This window comes from Neoarius graeffei, chromosome 15 (genome assembly GCF_027579695.1).
Source record: "Neoarius graeffei isolate fNeoGra1 chromosome 15, fNeoGra1.pri, whole genome shotgun sequence".
Lineage (NCBI taxonomy): Eukaryota > Metazoa > Chordata > Actinopteri > Siluriformes > Ariidae > Neoarius > Neoarius graeffei.
The window spans coordinates 41,280,351-41,300,240 of NC_083583.1; the positions used below are offsets into that span (position 1 = coordinate 41,280,351).

Here is a 19,890-nt window from a genome sequence, read left to right on the forward strand (position 1 = left end):
CCCCCCCCCCCCATTTTTATTGCCTTTAATACAAAATTTCATTCAATTTGTGTGAGTAAAAATACACAAGCCATTTAAACTTGACACTGTAATCCATATATAAAAGTGCGGTACCACATTGCAATTTATACGATTTGAAGCCAATCAACTGAGCTTTACATTAGTTGGTGTTCTGCGTAAATTTGCACATGCTCGGAAACACGGGTAGGACATGAATGTTGTTCTGTGGTTTCCGACCTCGTATTAGATGTTAGATTTCTGAGCTAATAGCAGCTATATTAAAGGCAAATTACATTCTTCTTCAGACTGCATCACTGAACAAAAACATCAGACTGGACCAGATAATAATACATTTCCAATTTGATTTATTTTGCCCAACAGTGTGAAGTCAGTGTGTGATGCAGTTTGGGCAATGCTAAACGAGTAGTTACCCTTTTCCATGACTTATATTAGACTTGTAATACAAAATGAAAGAAGCAAGGCGAACATGTCTTTGGATTTCAGGTGAAATGTGTGCATTTTCATTTTGGCTGAACTCGTACCTTTGCTGCAGCACTCAAAGTCAGGGCATGAAGGAGGCACTGGAGGTAAGAGTGCTGCCACATCCACAGAAGTTGATGGAAGCTTGCTGGAGTTTCTCAGGCTTTTGGAAAGGCTCACGGTCTATATACACAGGTACACAATATTTATGTGCTTTTCCAATATCCCAATAAGTACTCCAATATTCCATCAAAACATTCGTCATATTAGCACTTTGGACAGCAGAACCATCACCCAAAGCAATCATGCTGCTTTAGATTTCTCCCTTTCTCTCTCTCTCACAGGGAGATGTGGGTTTCACACTGCTAAAATTACCCGACCCCAATATCCCATCTGAATGCACTATCCCAGTATCCCATTTAAACATTCATCACTTCCTTACTTTGAAGGCCACAGACGTGTGTGTGTGTGTGTGTGTGTGTGTGTGTGTGTGTGTGTGTGTGTGTGTGTGTGAGTGAGTGAGTGAGTGAGTGAGTGAGAGAGAGAGAGAGAGAGAGAGCGCTCTCTCACTCACACACACAACTTAAAAGATTTAGTGTTGGAACACAGCGTAATAGCTTATATACATGTACAATATATATACTATAATAAGCTTGTCATATCATACTACCACAGACAGAGGAAGCATCAGTAGTAGTGCAACACAAACCACAGAAAGTTAGGTAATAATAATAAAAAAAAAAGAAAAAAAATAACAAGAAAACAATATCACAATAAACATTAGTTTTCAGGGACGCTTTTATTTTTCCACAATAATATTTAGATAGATTTAATATTTCAGTAACCTGAGAGTCACATTAAAGCTCACTATCTTCAGTACGCTTGCAATCAGGACTATATTCTAAAGTTAAACCTCAAATGGCTTCAGTCATGTCCATAAATATTTGGACATTGACAAACATTTTAATTGATTCAAAGTTATGGTTATTTCAGCTGTAGTTTATAGTTAAAGCTATTTCAGCTTTAGTTATAGTTATTACAGTGATTTTATTATAGTCTGTCTACCACAGCATACAGGAGTTGAAATTGAAATGAATGAGCGCAGACTGTTTGCTTTAATTTGAAGGTATTTACTTCCAAATAGGGCAAATGGTGTAGTGCAGTGTTTTTCAACCACTGGGCCGTGGCCCATTGGTAGGCCGTGAAGCACCATGTAGTGGGCCGCGTATTTTTTTTCAAGCTTTAGTAAATTTTTTTTACTCGTAGTAGGGTACAATTGCTGGGATGCATCCTACGTCACATCCGCCTCATTAAGCTACGGTCACACTGCAGCTTGCGATGGGTTATCAATGAAAATGAGGCATTTTGATGCCGATATACACGCAAGCTAAAAGTTGAGGTCACACAGTAAGTGAACACTTGACTGTCGCTCCTTTGCGCGCTTGAGTCTGGCACAGCTCGAGTGTCCGCGCACGCTCACGTAGCGCTTTGTGCGCGCGCTTGGGACCAGATCGTTACGGGAAACACCTGGTACTGATTTGAGCACAATCAGCAGATAGGGACGCTGGTTTCACAGAGACTTTGCGAAGCATTATCACGGTCATGTTTGTTTCTAGCCATGTTTATAATGCTGTTTAAATATTTCTACTTTCTGTTTTGCTTTTGTAAATATCACACCTGCTAATCAACACTCTTCCTGCATTTAGATCCGTCTACCACCGTCTATCTTGTAGTATCCTGATCCCTAGATCTTTAACCCAGTCGCATATAAAAGTTGTACTCCTCCATGCTCTTCCAGGTTTTCATCTGTGTGTCCGTGCGGAACGATGTCTGCAGCACCAGGTAGTTTGAGATGTCGGGAAAATCAACGGATGGATAATTTTCCAACTCAAAGGAAAAATCCTTCTTTGTTAGCGTGTAAGGCTCTATCCCATTAAGTGGTTTCTATATCCACTTCTTTTGAGTGTACTTCTTGGTTTTAATAATTTGCTTGTTTTCTGTACACAAACATGGCAATAAGTTCTTGTGTTAATGGACCAGACTCCACTTTTGGATCATTAAACCTTTTTGACTGAGAATGTCCTGCATGCATGGTTTTATGTTGGCTTCTGGCACAGTTTTAAATACACGAGTTTTAAATACAATATCTACAATTAAAACCAGTTTGTTTTTAATTGCATTTATTTAATTCCTGGGCTCCCATCTGTAACAAGGAGTAATGTTGCATCCCATTAATACACTTTACAATAGATTATTAGATTCCAATAGAATAGACGAGCCAACATTATTGGGGATAATCTTTTGTAATGGGTCCCGACTCGTTACAAGTATGAATAGGTGGGTCTCAAAGTGGAAAAGGTTGAGGACCCCTGCACTATAGAAAGAGTAAAACGCATGTCATCAGAAAATTATCTTCCCTCCCTGAAGTTACGTTTTCTATAACCATGTTATTCCTCTTTTAGCACTGCAATTTATATACTGTCAGAGCCAAAATACTGTCAGAGCCATGCCATTAAAGACAATTAAATCAATACCTACTGGCCCATTCGCTTAGAGAATGACAGAAAAAGTGACCCAAAAAAATGACTTCAGTAATTTGTCAATGTTACATGCAATGTAATTTTCAGCATAAATAATTTGTTTTCTTTATAATTAGAATTGACAATTTAAAATGACCAAAAAAAAAAAACCTGGTTTAGTGATATGCATGTTTTCCAGAGCCTTTTGCCAGGATCATGTAGTTCATTTAGCAGAAAATGTTTAGGAGTTGTGCATTTTGAGTTATTCTGCACAATTGAAAGTATAACATGGAAACTTAAACATTTAAATCACATACCTCTTCCAATGGAGGTCTGGAAACATCCTCACCTCCAGTTTCTAACGTTCTTTCTGAAGATTTTAGCTTCTAAAAAAAGAATAGTAAATAAGAGCTCCTCAAATTCAAAAACACAAAGAAAATGTACCAGTACAGTATTTTCTTCAATTAAATTAAAGAAACCATCACTCACCTTCGAGGCAGCCTCACCATCCTGTAGGCTCTTGTCTACCACCTCCGCAAACACTGAGCTCTCTGGAGGGGCCTCACTTGACTGCTCCTGGATCTGAGGTCAAAAGAAAACAGCAAATGTCTTCTCTTATACGTACAGGTCAGATCTCAGACACTGAGCTCCATATAGGACAAACAGGCATTTAATGCCACTGAATGGATGAAGGGAGTGACCGATATTTTGCTGGTTTGAAAAATGGAGAGAAGGAGCCAAGTGAAAATGGTACTCGGACTATTAACACACACACACACACACACACACACACACCAACTCAGATCTGGGTTAAAGAACACAGTTTGGTCAGAGCAGCTAAAAATAAAATAATGAAGAAAGGATTTATGATGTTTAAACAATCAAATAATGAAAACTAGCTTTTAGTAATACCACTCTTACAGTATTAAGGCTTACTAATATGGCTCAGATGGAAAGGAACATCATTATACTGCTATATATGTAATAATCTCACACTATTGTCAAACTCACACTTAACAATGATGGAGGTCTGTTAACACAATTCATCCTCTACAATCTCAACCTATATTAGAGATCACACCGGTTACTGGGTTGGTGGGGTTCATCTTTCATACCTGAAGGATTTAGTACAACTTTAAAACACATTCAAAACAATACGGAGTCTAAAATCCACAATTTGACTTCAGTCATGGTGCATCTTTAAAGGTAAAGAACAAATCATAACTCATAGAAACTTCCATTGAACTTTCATAGAAAGTTTTATCATCAAGGCGTGTATTAAAAAAAATATTCCCCCTCTAGCCTGCTAAAATCCACAATGCTGCTTTGGTTCTGTGTGTGTGGAAATTTCCATCCACCCATTTTCTGCCGCTTATTCGGGTCTGGGTCACGGGGGTAGCAGCCTAAGCAGAGCAGCCCAGACTTCCCTCTCCCTGGCCACCTCCACCAGCTCTTCCAGTGGAATACCGAGGTGTTCCCAGGCCAGCCGAGAGATGTAATCTCTCCAGCATGTCCTGGGTCTGCCCCGGGGTCTCGTCCCGATGGGGCATGCCCAGAGAACCTCCCCTGGGAGGCGTCCAGGGGGCATCCTAACAAGGTGCCCGAACCACCTCAACTGACTCCTTTCGATGTGGAGGAGCAACGGTTCTACTCCGAGTCTGGTTCTTCTCCCAAATGACCAAGCTTCTCACCCTATCTGTAAGGGAGAGCCCAGCCACACTACAGAGAAAACTCATTTCAACCGCTTATATCCGCAATCTCATTCTTTCAGTCACCACCCACAGCTCGTGACCATAGGTGAGAATGGGAACGTAGATGAACCAGTAAATTGAGAGCTTTGCCTTTTGGCTCAGCGCTCCCTTTACCACGACGGACCGGTTTAGCGTCCGCATCACTGCTGACGCTGCCCCAATCCATCTGTCCAACTACTGCTCCCCCCTACCCTCACTTGTGAACAAGACCCCGAGACACTTAAACTTCTCCACTTGAGGTAGCAACCCCCCCCCGACCCAAAGTAGGCACTCAACCCGTTTCTGGCTGAGCGCCATGGCCACAGACTTGGAGGTGTTGATCCTCATCTCAGCCGCTTCACACTCTGCTGCAAACCGTCCTAGCACATGCTGTAGGTCACAGATTGATAAAGCCAACAGGATCACATCATCTGCAAAAAGCAGAGACGTGATCCTGATGCCATCAAACCAGACACCCTCTGCCCCTTGGCTGCGCCTAGAAATTCTGTCCATAAAGGTTATAAACAGAACCGGTGACAAAGGGTAGCCCTGGCAGAGTCCCACATGCACTGGGAACGAGTCTGACTTACTGTCGGCAATGCGAACCAAACTCCTGCTCCAGGCATACAGGGTCCAAATGGCCCTGAGTATGGCCCTGAACCCCATACTCCCGAAGCACCCCCCCCACAGGGCGCCACGAGGGACAGAGTCATAAGCCTTCTCCAGGTCCACAAAACACATGTAGACCAGTTGGGCAAACTCCCATGCACCCTCCAGTACCCTTGCAAGGGTAAAGAGCTGGTCCAGTGTTCCATGACCAGGACGAAAACCGCATTGTTCCTCCTGAATCCAAGGTTCGACTATCAACCAGACTCTCCTCTCCAGCACCCCAGCATAGGCTTTCCCAGGGTGGCTGAGAAGTGTGATCCCCCTATAGTTGGAACACACGCTCCGGTCCCCCTTCTTAAAAAGGGGGACCACTACCCCAGTCTGCCAATCCAGACACACTATCCCCAACCTCCATGCAATGTTGAAGAGGCATTTCAGCAAAGACAGCCCAACAACATCCAGCACCTTCAGGAAATCAGGACGAATCTCATTCACCCCCAGAGCCATCGAGGAGCTTTTTAACCACCTCAGCCCCTGTGATGGGTGAGTCCTCCCAAGCACCCTCAGACTCTGCGTCCTCCCAGACAACAGGAAGGTGGGATTGAGGAGATCCTCAAAGTATTCCTTCCACTGCCGGAAGATGTCCCCAGTTGAGGTCAACAGTACTCCATCCCCACTGTAAACAGTAGGGATAGAGCACTGCTTCCCCTTCCTGAGGCGCCAGACAGTTTGCCAGAATCTCTTCGAGGCTGACTGAAAGTCGTTTTCCGTGGCCTCACCAAACTCCTCCCACACCCGAGTTTTTGCTTGGGTGACCACCAGAGCTGCATTCCGCTTGGCCCGTCGGTATCTGTCAGCTGCCTCTGGAGACCCACAGGCTAACCAAGCCTGATAGGACTCCTTCTTCAGCTTGACAGCTCCCCTCACCGCAGGTGTCCACCATCGGGTTCGGGGATTACCACCATGACAGGCACCAACAACCTTGCAGCCGCAGCTCTACACAGCCACCTCAGCAATGGAGGTACGAAACATGGTCCACTTGAACTCAATGTCCCCATCCTCCCCTGGTATGCAGTTGAAGCTCTGCCAGAGGTGGCAGTTGAAGATCCGACAGACAGGAGCCTCCGCCAGACATTCCCAGCATACCCTCACTACATGTTTGGGCCTACCAGGTCTGTCCAGCCTCCTCCCCCACCATCTGATCCAGCTCGCCACCAGGTAGTGATCGGTTGACAGTTCTGCTCCTCTCTTCACCTGAGTGTCCAAGACATATGGTTGTAGATCAGATGAAACTACTACAAAGTCAATCAATCATCGATCTATGGCTTAGGGTGTCCTCGTGCCATGTGCACTTCTGGACACCCTTATGCTCGAACATGGCGTTTGTTATGGCCAAACCGTGCATGGCACAGAAGTCCAACAACAGAACACCGCTCGGGTTCAGATCAGGCAGGCCGTTCCTCCCAATCACACCCCTTCAGGTCTCACCCTCACTGCCCACGTGAGTGTTGAAGTCCCCCAGTAAAACAATGGAGACCCCTCATGGTGCACTGTGTAGTACCTCATTCAAGGACTCCAGAAGAAGGCCGGGTACTCTGAACTACCATTTAGCGCATAAGCACAAATGACAGTCAGAGACCGTTCTCCAAGCTGAAAGTGCAGGGAAATGACCCTCTCATTTACTGGGTAGAACTCCGATGTTGGTGTGCTGAACTGGGGGGCTACCAATAGCCCCACCCCTGCCCAGCGCCACTCACCCTTGGCAACTCCAGCATGGAAGAGTGTCCAACCCCTCTCCAGGAAATTGGTTCCAGAGTCCAAGCTATGTGTTGAGGTGAGCCCAACTATATCTAGTCGGTACTGCTCAACCTCACACACAAGCTCAGGCTCCTTCCCCACCAGAGAGGTGACATTCCATGTCCCAAAAGCCAGTTTTATCAGTCAGGAATCAGTATGCCAGGGCCTCTGCCTTTGGCTGCCACCCGATTCACAATGCACCGGACCCTTATGGCACCTCCTGCGGGTGGTGGGTCCACAAGAGAGGGGTTCCATGTTTCTCATTTGGGCCAGGCCCGGTTGGGTCCCACAGACATGGGCCCAGCCACCACGCGCTCACCGACGAGCCCCTCTCCCAGGCCTGGCTCCAGGGTGCGGCCCTGATATCCCTGGTCCAGATGAGGGCACTCAGATCCTAGCTTTTTCTCTCATGAGGGTCTTCCAAACCACTCTTTGTCTGACCTCTCATTTAGGACCTGTTTGCTTTGGGAGACCCTACCAGGGCCAAATGCCCCTGACAACATAGCTCCTAGAATCACTGAGGCACTCAAACCCCTCCACCATGTTTCATCACTATTTTAGAGAACACTCAAAGTAATACAGCACCTTGACTGGAATCGTTTTTTCACTTAAATCTTTAATCAACCACAACTACAGCACATGTGCAATTACCATCGACGATTATTTCATCATGGTTTCCTGTGCTGAGAAACCAACACAAAATCTTTTAACTGAAAGTCAGTTGTGACAGAAATCAATACATTTTTAGGATTGTTTTTTTTTTGTAAAACACTGTAATTAACCCTTCAGTTCAAGGTTGTGAATTAAACCCTTTCAGAGATGCAATTACTTTCCAGAGAGAGGATTGCAAGGTTGTGTTACTTACGAAGTGGATGCTACACAATATTTGTGAAGCTATAAAGTAACCAGAACCACTTTTACTGTATTGCTACAGGAAGAGAATAATGTTACCAAAGACCCTTATTATTAGAGTATAACTAGTGTGCATTATATAGTCTCATACTTTCAAGAATTATTGTCAGAACTGAAACCATAGTCCTTAGGCTTCAAATATTTAGGTTGTAAGTTCTTTTCTCAGTCTGGGCAAATGTCAATATACAGTGGTGCTTGAAAGTTTGTGAACCCTTTAGAATTTTATATATATTTCTGCATAAATATGACCTAAAACATCATCAGATTTTCACACAAGTCCTAAATGTAAATAAAGAGAACCCAGTTAAACAAATGAGACAAAAATATTATACTTGGTCACTTATTTATTGAGGAAAATAATTCAATATTACACATCTGTGAGTGGCAAAAGTATGTGAACGTCTAGGATTAGCAGCTAATTTGAAGGTGAAATTAGTGTCAGGTGTTTTCAATCAATGGGATGACAAATCAGGTGTGAGTGGGCACCCTGTTTTATTTAAAGAACAGGGAGCTATCAAAGTCTGAGCTTCACAACACACGTTTGTGGAAGTGTATCATGGCACGAACAAAGGAGATTTCTGAGGACCTCAGAAAAAGCGTTGTTGATGCTCATCAGGCTGGAAAAGGTTACAAAACCATCTCTAAAGAGTTTGGACTCCACCAATCCACAGTCAGACAGATTGTGTACAAATGGAGGAAATTCAAGACCACTGTTACCCTCCCCAGGAGTGGTCGACCAACAAAGATCACTCCAAGAGCAAGGCGTGTACCGTAATAGTCGGCGAGGTCACAAAGGATCCCAGGGTAACTTCTAAGCAACTGAAGGCCTCTCTCACATTGGCTAATGTTAATGTTCATGAGTCCATCATCAGGAGAACACTGAACAACAATGATATGCATGGCAGGGTTGCCAAGGAGAAAGCCACTGCTCTCCAAAAAGAACATTGCTGCTTGTCTGCAGTTTGCTAAAGATCACATGGACAAGCCAGAAGGCTATTGGAAAAATGTTTTGTGGATGGATGAGACCAAAATAGAACTTTTTGGTTTAAATGAGAAGCGTTATGTTTGGAGAAAGGAAAACACTGCATTCCAGCACAAGAACCGTATCCCATCTGTGAAACATAGTGGTGGTAGTAGTGGTAGTATCATGGTTTGGGCCTGTTTTGCTGCATCTGGGCCAGGACGGCTTGCCATCATTGATGGAACAATGAATTCTGAATTATACCAGCGAATTCTAAAGGAAAATGTCAGGACATCTGTCCATGAACTGAATCTCAAGACAAGGTGGGTCATGCAGCAAGACAACGACCCTAAACACACAAGTCGTTCTACCAAAGAATGGTTAAAGAAGAAGAAAGTTAATGTTTTGGAATGGCCAAGTCAAAGTCCTGACCTTAATCCACTCGAAATGTTGTGGAAGGACCTGAAGCGAGCAGTTCATGTGAGGAAACCCACCAACATCCCAGAGTTGAAGCTGTTCTGTACAGAGGAATGGGCTAAAATTCCCCCAAGCCGGTGTGCAGGACTGATCAACAGTTACCGGAAACGTTTAGTTGCAGTTATTGCTGCACAAGGGGGTCAACACCAGATACTGAAAGCAAAGGTTCATATACTTTTGCCACCTCACAGATATGTAATATTGGATCATTTTCCTCAATAAATAAATGACCAAGTATAATATTTTTGTCTCATTTGTTTAACTGGGTTCTCTTTATTTACTTTTAGGATTTGTGTGAAAATCTGATGATGTTTTAGGTCATATTTATGCAAAAATATATACAATTCTAAAGGGTTCACAAACTTTCAAGCACCACTGTATATATATATATTTTTTGTCTGGACACATACATGACAGATGAGGTGGATAGAAATTAGGTTAAATATAGAAAATGGATACTTTTTAAGGATGGTGTTTTCAAAAATTTTAGTCACCTCTAAATGGGGGGTGTGGGGGTGTTTCCATATCAGACTGATACCAGCACTGGTGGATTAGATACTGAAGTTTAAAAAAAAAAAGGGAGTTTAATCAGATTTTGTAACAAATTTGTCATTTTTGTGTAAAGCTGCTTCTGTGTAATTCATGTTTTCAGCTGTTGATTTTTTTTTTAATTATAACGTGTTTTTAAAAAAAATATGGGCATCAATATTGGCTGACACTCAAGGTTTCATAATCAGTATTGGGATAGGAAAGTGGCATCATGCCACTTCTATTAGACAAACATGAGATTTGAGTTGACTTTACTGTAAGACTGACTGATGGTGTGTTGCTTCCGTCACTGTAATAAAATTTGAAAATCACAGAGAACCTTAAGAACTATGGCTTTAAGGCATATAACTGGACCTCAGTGTGGACGGTTGTACCTTTGCTGGTATTTTCTGTAATGTTAGAAACTGCAGCAGAAAGAAGAGAGTTAAAAAAACATGAACTTGTCTAACCTGGCTCAGCAGGGGCTCTGGGAGACACTCCAGGGGCTCTGCTTTCTCTGCTGGTATTACAGCTTCTGGAAGGCTCAGATGAATCTGAAATCCATGATCTGACTTCAGATATGGTGCTTCATAAAAGTGAAACAACAATTCACAACTTGCTACAACCTTTAAGCTTCAGTAGTAGGCAATGGCTCCATCTTGGACTACATGACAGCAGAGCATGTTTACCAGTATCAGTTCAGTGGCTGTCACTGCTGGAACAATAATGCTTTTAGAGCTGCAGTGATGTTTCCTTCAAAATCGCTACCCATGTATTATTATAAACGCAGCCTGGTAGATTTCAAACTGGTGAAGCTCTAGCAGATAGCCAGGAGCGGGGTGGTCGTGTGCACGCGCACGGGCGTGTGTGTTTTTTCAAAAACCTCTCTGATTTTGTTGCAGTGAAACCTTTTCTACAGAGATGATTGGTTCCAAAAGTCTAAAAATATGACATCCTGAGAGAAGAGTAGAGGGAAAAAAATTATACTGCACCTCATTTGAGGAAAGAAAGGAAGGCTGGTAGGGGAAAGGTGGAACTGCCATTTGATTGATGGCATCTTCATTCCTGTGCAAGAGATGCAAAATATCCATTAGCTGCAATAACAGTATGCATTCATATACAGTACCAATCACAAGTTTGAACACGCTTGCTCATTATTATAAATGAGTGTGTCCAAGCTATTGACTGGTTTAGTCAAGCCTTGTGTTAATGGTGTTTATGAGGTAAAGATGTAGATCTGGAGGGTCCTCAGACAGAGTGTTTTGGTAAACTGGGATGTATGGATGCTGTCAGTCCCCACTCGCTTGCTCACTCGAGTTTGTTGATGGTGTAGTGGCTGGCTGCTTTATGTCCCGGGGCTCCCTCATGCCTGCGTTACCTTCTGGCTCTCCCCTTTTAGTTATGCTGTCATAGTTAGTTGCCGGAGTCCCTGCTTGTACTCAGTGCGATATGTATACTGTTCCTACTTATTCTGGTGACATTGGACATACCTAACAACCTGTGGTTCCCCCCCACAAAAAAAAATCTGTCCCTCTGAGTTACATGTCGGTCCTGGGGTCGAGATGCTGACCTCTTCTGCTCCTCGGACCTGCCTGATCCATCCTGGTGCCCTGTGTCTGGTTGGAGTCTCATCGCATTGCTCCTGTGGAGGGCGGCCCTATACGGACAGTTGAAAGTCACGCTCGGAAGACGCTCTGGACACTTACAGTAATGCTTTTATGCCTGAGGACTACAGTTGACTTGCTAACTTTAGGACTGTAGTTGTCATGAACAGTTTTGCACTCAAGTTTCCATCAATGAAGAGTTTATAACATCAACGAAACTGACTTCATGTTAAAACTGTTAATGTTATAGTCATGTTGTCTGTTATCGCCCAAATGAGGATGGGTTCCCTTTTGAGTCTGATTCCTCTTGAGGTTTCTTCCTCATGTCATCTGAGGGAGTTTTTCCTTGCCACCGTCGCCACAGGCTTGCTCATTGGGGATAGGTTAGGGATAAAATTGGCTCATGTCTTGGGTCATTCAGATTCTGTAAAGCTGCTTTGGGGCAATGTTTATTGTTAAAAGCGCTATACAAACAAACTTGACTTGTACTGTATACTACTATACAATACTGAATAACCATCAGGTTCAAAGAATGATTAGTCTGGTCATTCTCCTCTGATATCTCGCATCAACAAGGTGTTTCATCCTGCAGACTCTCTGCTCACAAGATGTTTTTTGTTTTGTGCACCATTCTGTGTAAACGCGAAACTGTTGTGTGTGAAATTCCCAGGAGATCAACAGTTTATGAAATACATGAATCAGCCTGTCTGACATTAACATCCGTGCCACAATCAAAGTAACCGAGCTCACATTTTTTCTTCATTCTGATGACTGATGTGAAGCTCTTGCCCTGTATCTACATGATTTTATACGTTGTGCTGCTGCCACATGATTGAGTGATCAGATAACTGCATGAAGACACAGGTGTACTGGTGTTCATACTAAAATGGACGGTAAGTGTCTTAATATTTACAAATTTTTCATTAATTTAAAAAAAAAAAAAAAACACATTTCCTTTCCATAATTTGCTGGCCCAGATGCAGAAGCTTCTACATCGTAGCAAGGCTTACACAATCTTGGTGTTTACTCTTCAGCAATATCAAAACCATTATTCATCTTCACAGTTTCACAAGTAACTTAGGCCTTTCCTCAAAACGCAACAAACCCCAGAAATTCACAATGACATTCTTAAGTTAAACTCATAAGGGCATTCATCAGAAAACATACTGATGTGCGTTATTGGTTTGTTGAACATGCTTTGCGAAAGAAGATCCAGTTTCAAACTCCAAACAGTAACTGAGAATCACTGGAATCTTCAAAGCAGGTTCAAAATGCGCCACAACAGACCAGATCCACCTGGCTGAAACAAGGTGACATTAATTTTTAACGAACATGCTGAAATCTACGTTGCCATGTTGGACATCAGAGTGTAAAATTAAAGCTAGACGGCCTTTCGATTTCATGAAATCTGTGAAATTTAGTTCCCTCTGAAATTTAGTCATTGCGATATCTGTTTATTTCTGTAATATCTCACAAAATATGAGGCCATTCTGTGGCTGGGAAGTTATTTAATTTGAGGGGATTCTCTAGCAAATAACGTGCATGAAATTGCTCGCTTCGCACAGTCAAGCAGACAGAGGAAATCCGTGTGCACGTGCACAGGTTTACCACTTTTTTCTTTAGGGTTTTACAGCAGCTGGCATCCACAGTGTTGCATTACTGCCATCTACAGGTTTACCTTGACCGTGCACTGACGGTTACATAATTTTGTCGCTAAACGAACAGATGATCACACAGAGGTGCTCGCTGACCGCCGATATTTATTAGTTTGGTCCTGCATTTCCTTTCCTTCACAACATAACGTCTTCTCGCTTTCCGTTACTGTAGTCGGTCTTTCATGTTTCATTCGCACACTCACGTCCTCCATTTTTTTCTCCTGCTTCAAATTTGTATCCCACAATGCCTTGCATGAACGGAGAAAATCCACCAAGTGATGCATGACTTAGTATCTTGAATTGCGTCATGGTGAAGCAAGAGAAAATACTGGAGAATTTTGGGCCACATGGCCTTAAATTCATTAATTGTTCTATTAAAATTAAAAAAAACCAAACAGCTGGCATCCACAATTCCAATAAAATTGGAAGTCTGAGATTCAAATTCAGTAGCTTTCGGTCCACTGAACAAAAATAATTGGGTGTCGGGGAAAATTCTTTTTATGACCTACACTTGAAAAAACTGAAAGGTAGTCTACCTTTAATAAACAGTCATATTTTGGTGTCTGGATCAACACTCCCCCCCCCCCCCCCCCCCCCCCCCCCCATTGAACTCAAAGGCAAGTTTTCAACATATTGCAAAATGTCCTTGTGATTAGTCCCAGCTTTAATCTGTAATTAATGCAACAATTGGTTGGGGAAAGCAAACTCTTATCTGTCCTGTTGTCAGCAAGTGCATGCATAAATGTTGCATTCTGACTTATAATCCAAAAACCATGCGGCACAAATAGTCAGTTGCATTCATTTGCACCGTCCTAGTTCCCCAGGTTTGCTTTACACCCCTCCCTCTTTCTCTTCTATACGGTCATGACAAGCTTTCTGAAGCCTAGCTGAACTAAAAGGCTGCTGCTAAAAACGTCTGTGGTCGTGTGGAGAATCGAAGGAGCACAAAAACAGTGCAGCATCAAACTGAGCCTCCACTGAGACTACATCAAATATCCGAGAGGCTCCAAAACATGGCACAAGGGAGCAGGTTATGATAGAGCATACATGCTGCATTGCAAAAAAAAAAAAAACCCAAAACTGAATTTGAGGAGAAAATGACTGAATATTAGTGAAATTATCTTATTGCATGGACAGATATTTTTACTTGAATAAGTTGGTTGCAATCTAGAACTAGGTTTAATAATCTCAGAATTGGTGTCTAGTATTCTTCTAACAGGAAATACTAGATCGTTTCAACTATTTTCAAGATATTTTCACTTGCTAAGATACCATTTTTTGCAGTGTGGATTAAAGAGAATGCAAAAATGAATTGTTGTGATGCCAATGACGTGAAAGTTATAACTTTCTATACAGTAACAGCTCATTCACAGGGACTGTAGTATGTGAACAATCTGCATATTGTATGGTTTATTATAAACAGTGCTGTGATTTAACAAAGAAAACTGTATGATGATTAATATGATGTTTCATGCAATGAGATATTTATTGAGCATTTTTGCAAGGAGTCTCCAGTGTCGGTGCTTTTTCAAATGTAAAGCTATCTTGGGAAAGCACAGAACAATATGCGATTCCTCAGTAACGTTATATTACATTACAGGCACTTAGCAGACACTCTTATCCAGAGCAAAACACACACACACACACACACACACACACACACACACACACACACTCTCTCTCTCTGGGGAGCAGTTGGGGGTTAGGTGTCTTGCTCAAGGGCACATCAGCCATGGATTTTCCTGCTGGTCCAGGGAATTGAACCAGTGACCCTTTCGGCCCAAGGAGGCTTCTCTAACCTTTAGGCAACATGACAAGTTGCAATTTTTTTTGTTTTATTATTAGAAATGGCGGTGGCACGGTGGTGTAGTGGTTAGCGCTGTCGCCTCACAGCAAGAAGGTCCGGGTTCGAGCCCCGGGGCCGGCGAGGGCCTTTCTGTGTGGAGTTTGCATGTTCTCCCCGTGTCCGCGTGGGTTTCCTCCGGGTGCTCCGGTTTCCCCCACAGTCCAAAGACATGCAGGTTAGGTTAACTGGTGACTCTAAATTGAGCGTAGGTGTGAATGAGAGTGTGAATGGTTGTCTGTGTCTATGTGTCAGCCCTGTGATGACCTGGCGACTTGTCCAGGGTGTACCCTGCCTTTCGCCCATAGTCAGCTGGGATAGGCTCCAGCTTGCCTGCGACCCTGTAGAAGGATAAAGCGGCTAGAGATAATGAGATGAGATGAGATAATCAAGTATAAATATAATAAAAGTCAATCCTCACCCCCCCAAAAAAGGTCACTTTATATGTAAGCGTTTCTAGTCCCAAAAAATATATTTTCCAAATCAAAACTTTTCCATTTGTTACAGGATCAGATCAAATTCCTTCTTTTTTTTCTTTGCTAATATCTGATCTACAATCTTCTGCTAGTTTTTGTCTGATACCAACCCTGGGTATCATAGTTGGTGCCATCTGTACTTATTACCTTTAAAAGAAAGTGAGATCGCAAATACTTATAGTTGTTATAGGACAGGAAACAACTTTGCTGATTGATGTTCCATAATGTTTAATGTAACTATAAAAAGATAAAGTGTGATGTGTCATTCTTTAATAAATAAAGTGGTAATCTGCAAATTATAGAAGTATAAGAGAAATTAAACACTTCAGAAGGCGTAGTTGCAGGTAGTTACATTTTGGGGTGGTAACTGTAGCATCTTTTACACAGCCTGTTCAATGCAGGAATTTTGTGCCTTTTTTAAGCCTCGCCTTTCCGTGTAAAAGGATTGAATGCGGAATAGGTGATCGTTTTGTTCCCCCTCAGAGCTGGAACACTTGGTAGTAACAAAGCTGGAATCAACATCTGTGTAAAAGGCACAGCCGGCATGGTGGAACAGGGGTATGATATTTTTGACGTGCCATCCTTTTTTCTGAGACCAGCGCAAATTCAAATGTGTCGGTGTATGGCATCTAAGGTCTGCACGCCTTTCTGCCTCAAATCGCTTCTGGCATCTCTTCAATTTCTCCTCCAACATATTTCTGGTCACACAAACATGTTGCTCAGCAACTCTGCTTGCATTTGAAGAACAACAGCTTTATTCATCACAAATACACTTGTGAAATTCCTCTCTGCATTTAACCCACCTGAAGCAGTGAACACACACACATGCACACATGTGAGCAATGAGCATACACTGGGTGCGATTTGCTGGGGGGGATGGTGGGGATCATCCCCCCCTCTGGTTTTTATCTCTGCTGAAAAAAAATCCTGGGGACAACCCCGTCAATAAAACAAACAAACCAAAAAAAAAGTTGACATGACAGGCATGTTGTGACACAGTTTTCTATGGTCTACATTGCAATCACTTTCAAAATGACCCGAAGTGGCAGCTTTGATGTTCACGAACGTCCCCAGCAAATAGATACATTGTAGATAATAACAATATCTTTGCGTTCTATGAGAACGCAAAGATATTGTTATTATCTCATCTCATTATCTCTAGCCGCTTTATCCTTCTACAGGGTCGCAGGCAAGCTGGAGCCTATCCCAGCTGACTACGGGCGAAAGGCGGGGTACACCCTGGACAAGTCGCCAGGTCATCACAGGGCTGACACATAGACAACCATTCACACTCACATTTCACACCTACGGTCAATTTAGAGTCACCAGTTAGCCTAACCTGCATGTCTTTGGACTGTGGGGGAAACCGGAGCACCCGGAGGAAACCCACGCAGACACGGGGAGAACATGCAAACTCCACACAGAAAGGCCCTCGCCGGCCCCGGGGCTCGAACCCAGGACCTTCTTGCTGTGAGGCGACAGCGCTAACCACTACACCACCGTGCCGCCCCGATAATGTTATTATCTACAATGTATCTGCAGGGATGCAAACAGCGCGCCTTTTGGCGGATGCCGCCTTTTTCACGGCCGATTTTTTTTTTTTTTTTTAGGGAGGGCGTTGGAGTGTCTGATTATAATTTCAAAGTAAATTCTGTATTAAAATTACTAAATAAGCAAATCCGTGACAGTCCATGAAACAGGAAGTATAAGGATGAGAAAAAAACAGTTTAAATCGGAAAGCTGCGCACAATGTGAACTGCGCCATCAGAGCAAACTGTTCATTTAGTATTCATGTATTTTAGTGATTTTCGAGTCATTGTCCATTTAATCCGGAGGGAGAGAAACATCACAGCAACGCGACAAGCAATGCGAACTTTGTTGTGTTAGTGTTCGTGTATTTAGTCAGAGAGATAGGAAGATGAATTTACTATCTCTGGTTTAGTGTTCATTTTCATTTAGTGTTATTCATTTGATATCATCGGATGTTATTGAGCTGTTAGCCTATTGTTACCTTAATTTTGTGACGTTTCATGATTTTAAAAAAAAACATCCCCCCTTCTGTTTTTTTGACAAATCGCACCCTGAGCATACACACACATACCCAGAGCAGTGGGCAGCCATACTAACAGCGCCCAGGGAGCAATTGGGGGTTAGGTGTCTCGCTCAAGGGCACTTCAGCCTAAGGCCGCCCCCTGTTAACCTAACTGCATGTCTTTGGACTGTGGGGGAAACTGGAGCACCTGGAAGAAACCCACACAGACACGGGGAGAACATGCAAACTCCACACAGAAAGGCCCCCGTCGGCTGCTGGGCTCGAACCCAGAACCTTCTTGCTGTGAGGTGACAGTGCTAAGCATGACATCGACAGTGCTAACCACCAAGAGTGGTATAAATGCACACAGTTAGCAAAAGCACTTCAACAATCAATTCACTTGCTGTTATTGTTTTGAAAACAACACCAGTATACTCGGGGAATTTGTATTTCCAACATGTAGCATGTTATACATCACCTAGATGCTGACACTCCATCATGCCTCTGGTTCCAGAACACCAGAATGCTATGTAAAAACACACTACACAACTTTATGCTGGCTTTGCTTTGTTTATACCAAACAACCAAAGCTGACAAAACGAGGGGTTTTCTTTACAGTAATATTGTGGAATATCTGTGTAAAAGAAGTTTGTGTCTCAACTTTTTGTCTGTCTGCATCACACCATTTCCCAACAGCACACTCAAAGTGTTTTATTCCTGACTTGGTGTACGTAAGTCTTTCTCTCACCACATGATCGAGTCCCTGGTCTGGAAGGATGAAAGCACACAACGGAGAGTAGCTACTGCATCTTTTTCCCCAAACCACCCACACAGAACTGATGGACAGTTGAGTGCACTGGGCATAGAGCCCTAATAGATGATAAAGCAGATGCCCAGACTGCCTGGTGAATTGTATTGACACAAGAGGTGAAGCCTGGCATCCATCCTTTTGCAGCGAGATCCTGGCCAAGTGCACGCTGGAACCAAAACCACAGCACTCGTGGGGTTTGTCTTAGATGCCACACAGTCAGAACAGGAACAGATTCTGTTACATTTCATTCATGTTTCCTGCAAATACTATGAAAGCACAATAATGGTGTTTTACTTTATAACTCAACCTTTACTTACTACTGCATATCTGCGTGCATCCTAAATCTATTGAAACATTTCATAAACAAAGAGCTCTTTTGACCATTTGCATATTTCTGATACAAATTATAATGCTGTCCAAGTCCATGAAGACTCCCACAACAAAACACCCTAAAATAAATACATCACTCAGCACGATTAATTATAATAAACACTGGGTGGCACGGTGGTGTAGTGGTTAGCGCTGTCGCCTCACAGCAAAAAGGTCCGGGTTCGAGCCCCGGGGCCGGCGAGGGCCTTTCTGTGTGGAGTTTGCATGTTCTCCCCGTGTCCGCGTGGGTTTCCTCTGGGTGCTCCGGTTTCCCCCACAGTCCAAAGACATGCAGGTTAGGTTAACTGGTGACTCTAAATTGACCGTAGGTGTGAATGTGAGTGTGAATGGTTGTCTGTGTCTATGTGTCGGCCCTGTGATGACCTGGCGACTTGTCCAGGGTGTACCCCGCCTCTCGCCCGTAGTCAGGTGGGATAGGCTCCAGCTTGCCTGCGACCCTGTAGAAGGATAAAGCGGCTAGAGATAATGAGATGAGATGAGATCTCTGCTGACATCTTGCAGTGTTTTCATAATTTTTATCTGATGATTTCTTCAAAATTTCTTAGTTTATACTGTGGGCTTCTGTGGTCAGGCAAGTTGCTATGCTCCAATATGTTCTTGATTTCTGTGAATGAACTACTGATTTGGACTCTCCTTGTGGTTTCCCCTCTAATATTTCTGACTGGGATTTTTTTTTCAGCCAAATGATAACCTGCGTTACGATCATTAACAAAGAAGCAACACTTAGAAAATCCAAATATAAATGCTACATCTACAAGCAACTGTGGGCACATTAAAATGACACTTTTATTCCAAAAGCTTTATGATTTCAAAAATGTTAAAAGCATAAACATGTTCCAGTTACAACATGCTGCACTTTAACCTCACAGCCACTGGTTTATTTCAAATCCATTACACGACAGCTGGGGTTCCCGAACCTTTTTGCCATCAGGAACCCCTTGAACTGGAAAATAAAATCCACAGACCCATTCAATATGTACACATTTATTTCAATCATTTATTTAAATGCATGCAATAATACTCTATTTATTAATGCCAGCATTGTAATTTATTTTGACCAACTATT

The 19,890-nt window shown here is 42.9% G+C and overlaps 1 protein-coding gene across 5 annotated transcripts in view; it reads right to left on the bottom strand.

Annotated features, from left to right (window-relative positions):
• Positions 1 to 19,890, bottom strand: part of patj (PATJ crumbs cell polarity complex component) — a 234,157-nt gene that overhangs the window by 24,905 nt on the left and 189,362 nt on the right. For all 5 annotated transcript variants that reach the window (XM_060941335.1, XM_060941333.1, XM_060941334.1 and 2 more), the window contains 5 exons: positions 11,006 to 11,078; positions 10,484 to 10,567; positions 3,489 to 3,581; positions 3,317 to 3,385; positions 543 to 663 (listed from right to left, as the gene is read on the bottom strand). In XM_060941335.1, the coding sequence (XP_060797318.1) occupies positions 543 to 663; positions 3,317 to 3,385; positions 3,489 to 3,581; positions 10,484 to 10,567; positions 11,006 to 11,078 (440 nt within the window). The remainder of the gene's footprint in view (positions 1 to 542; positions 664 to 3,316; positions 3,386 to 3,488; positions 3,582 to 10,483; positions 10,568 to 11,005; positions 11,079 to 19,890) is intronic.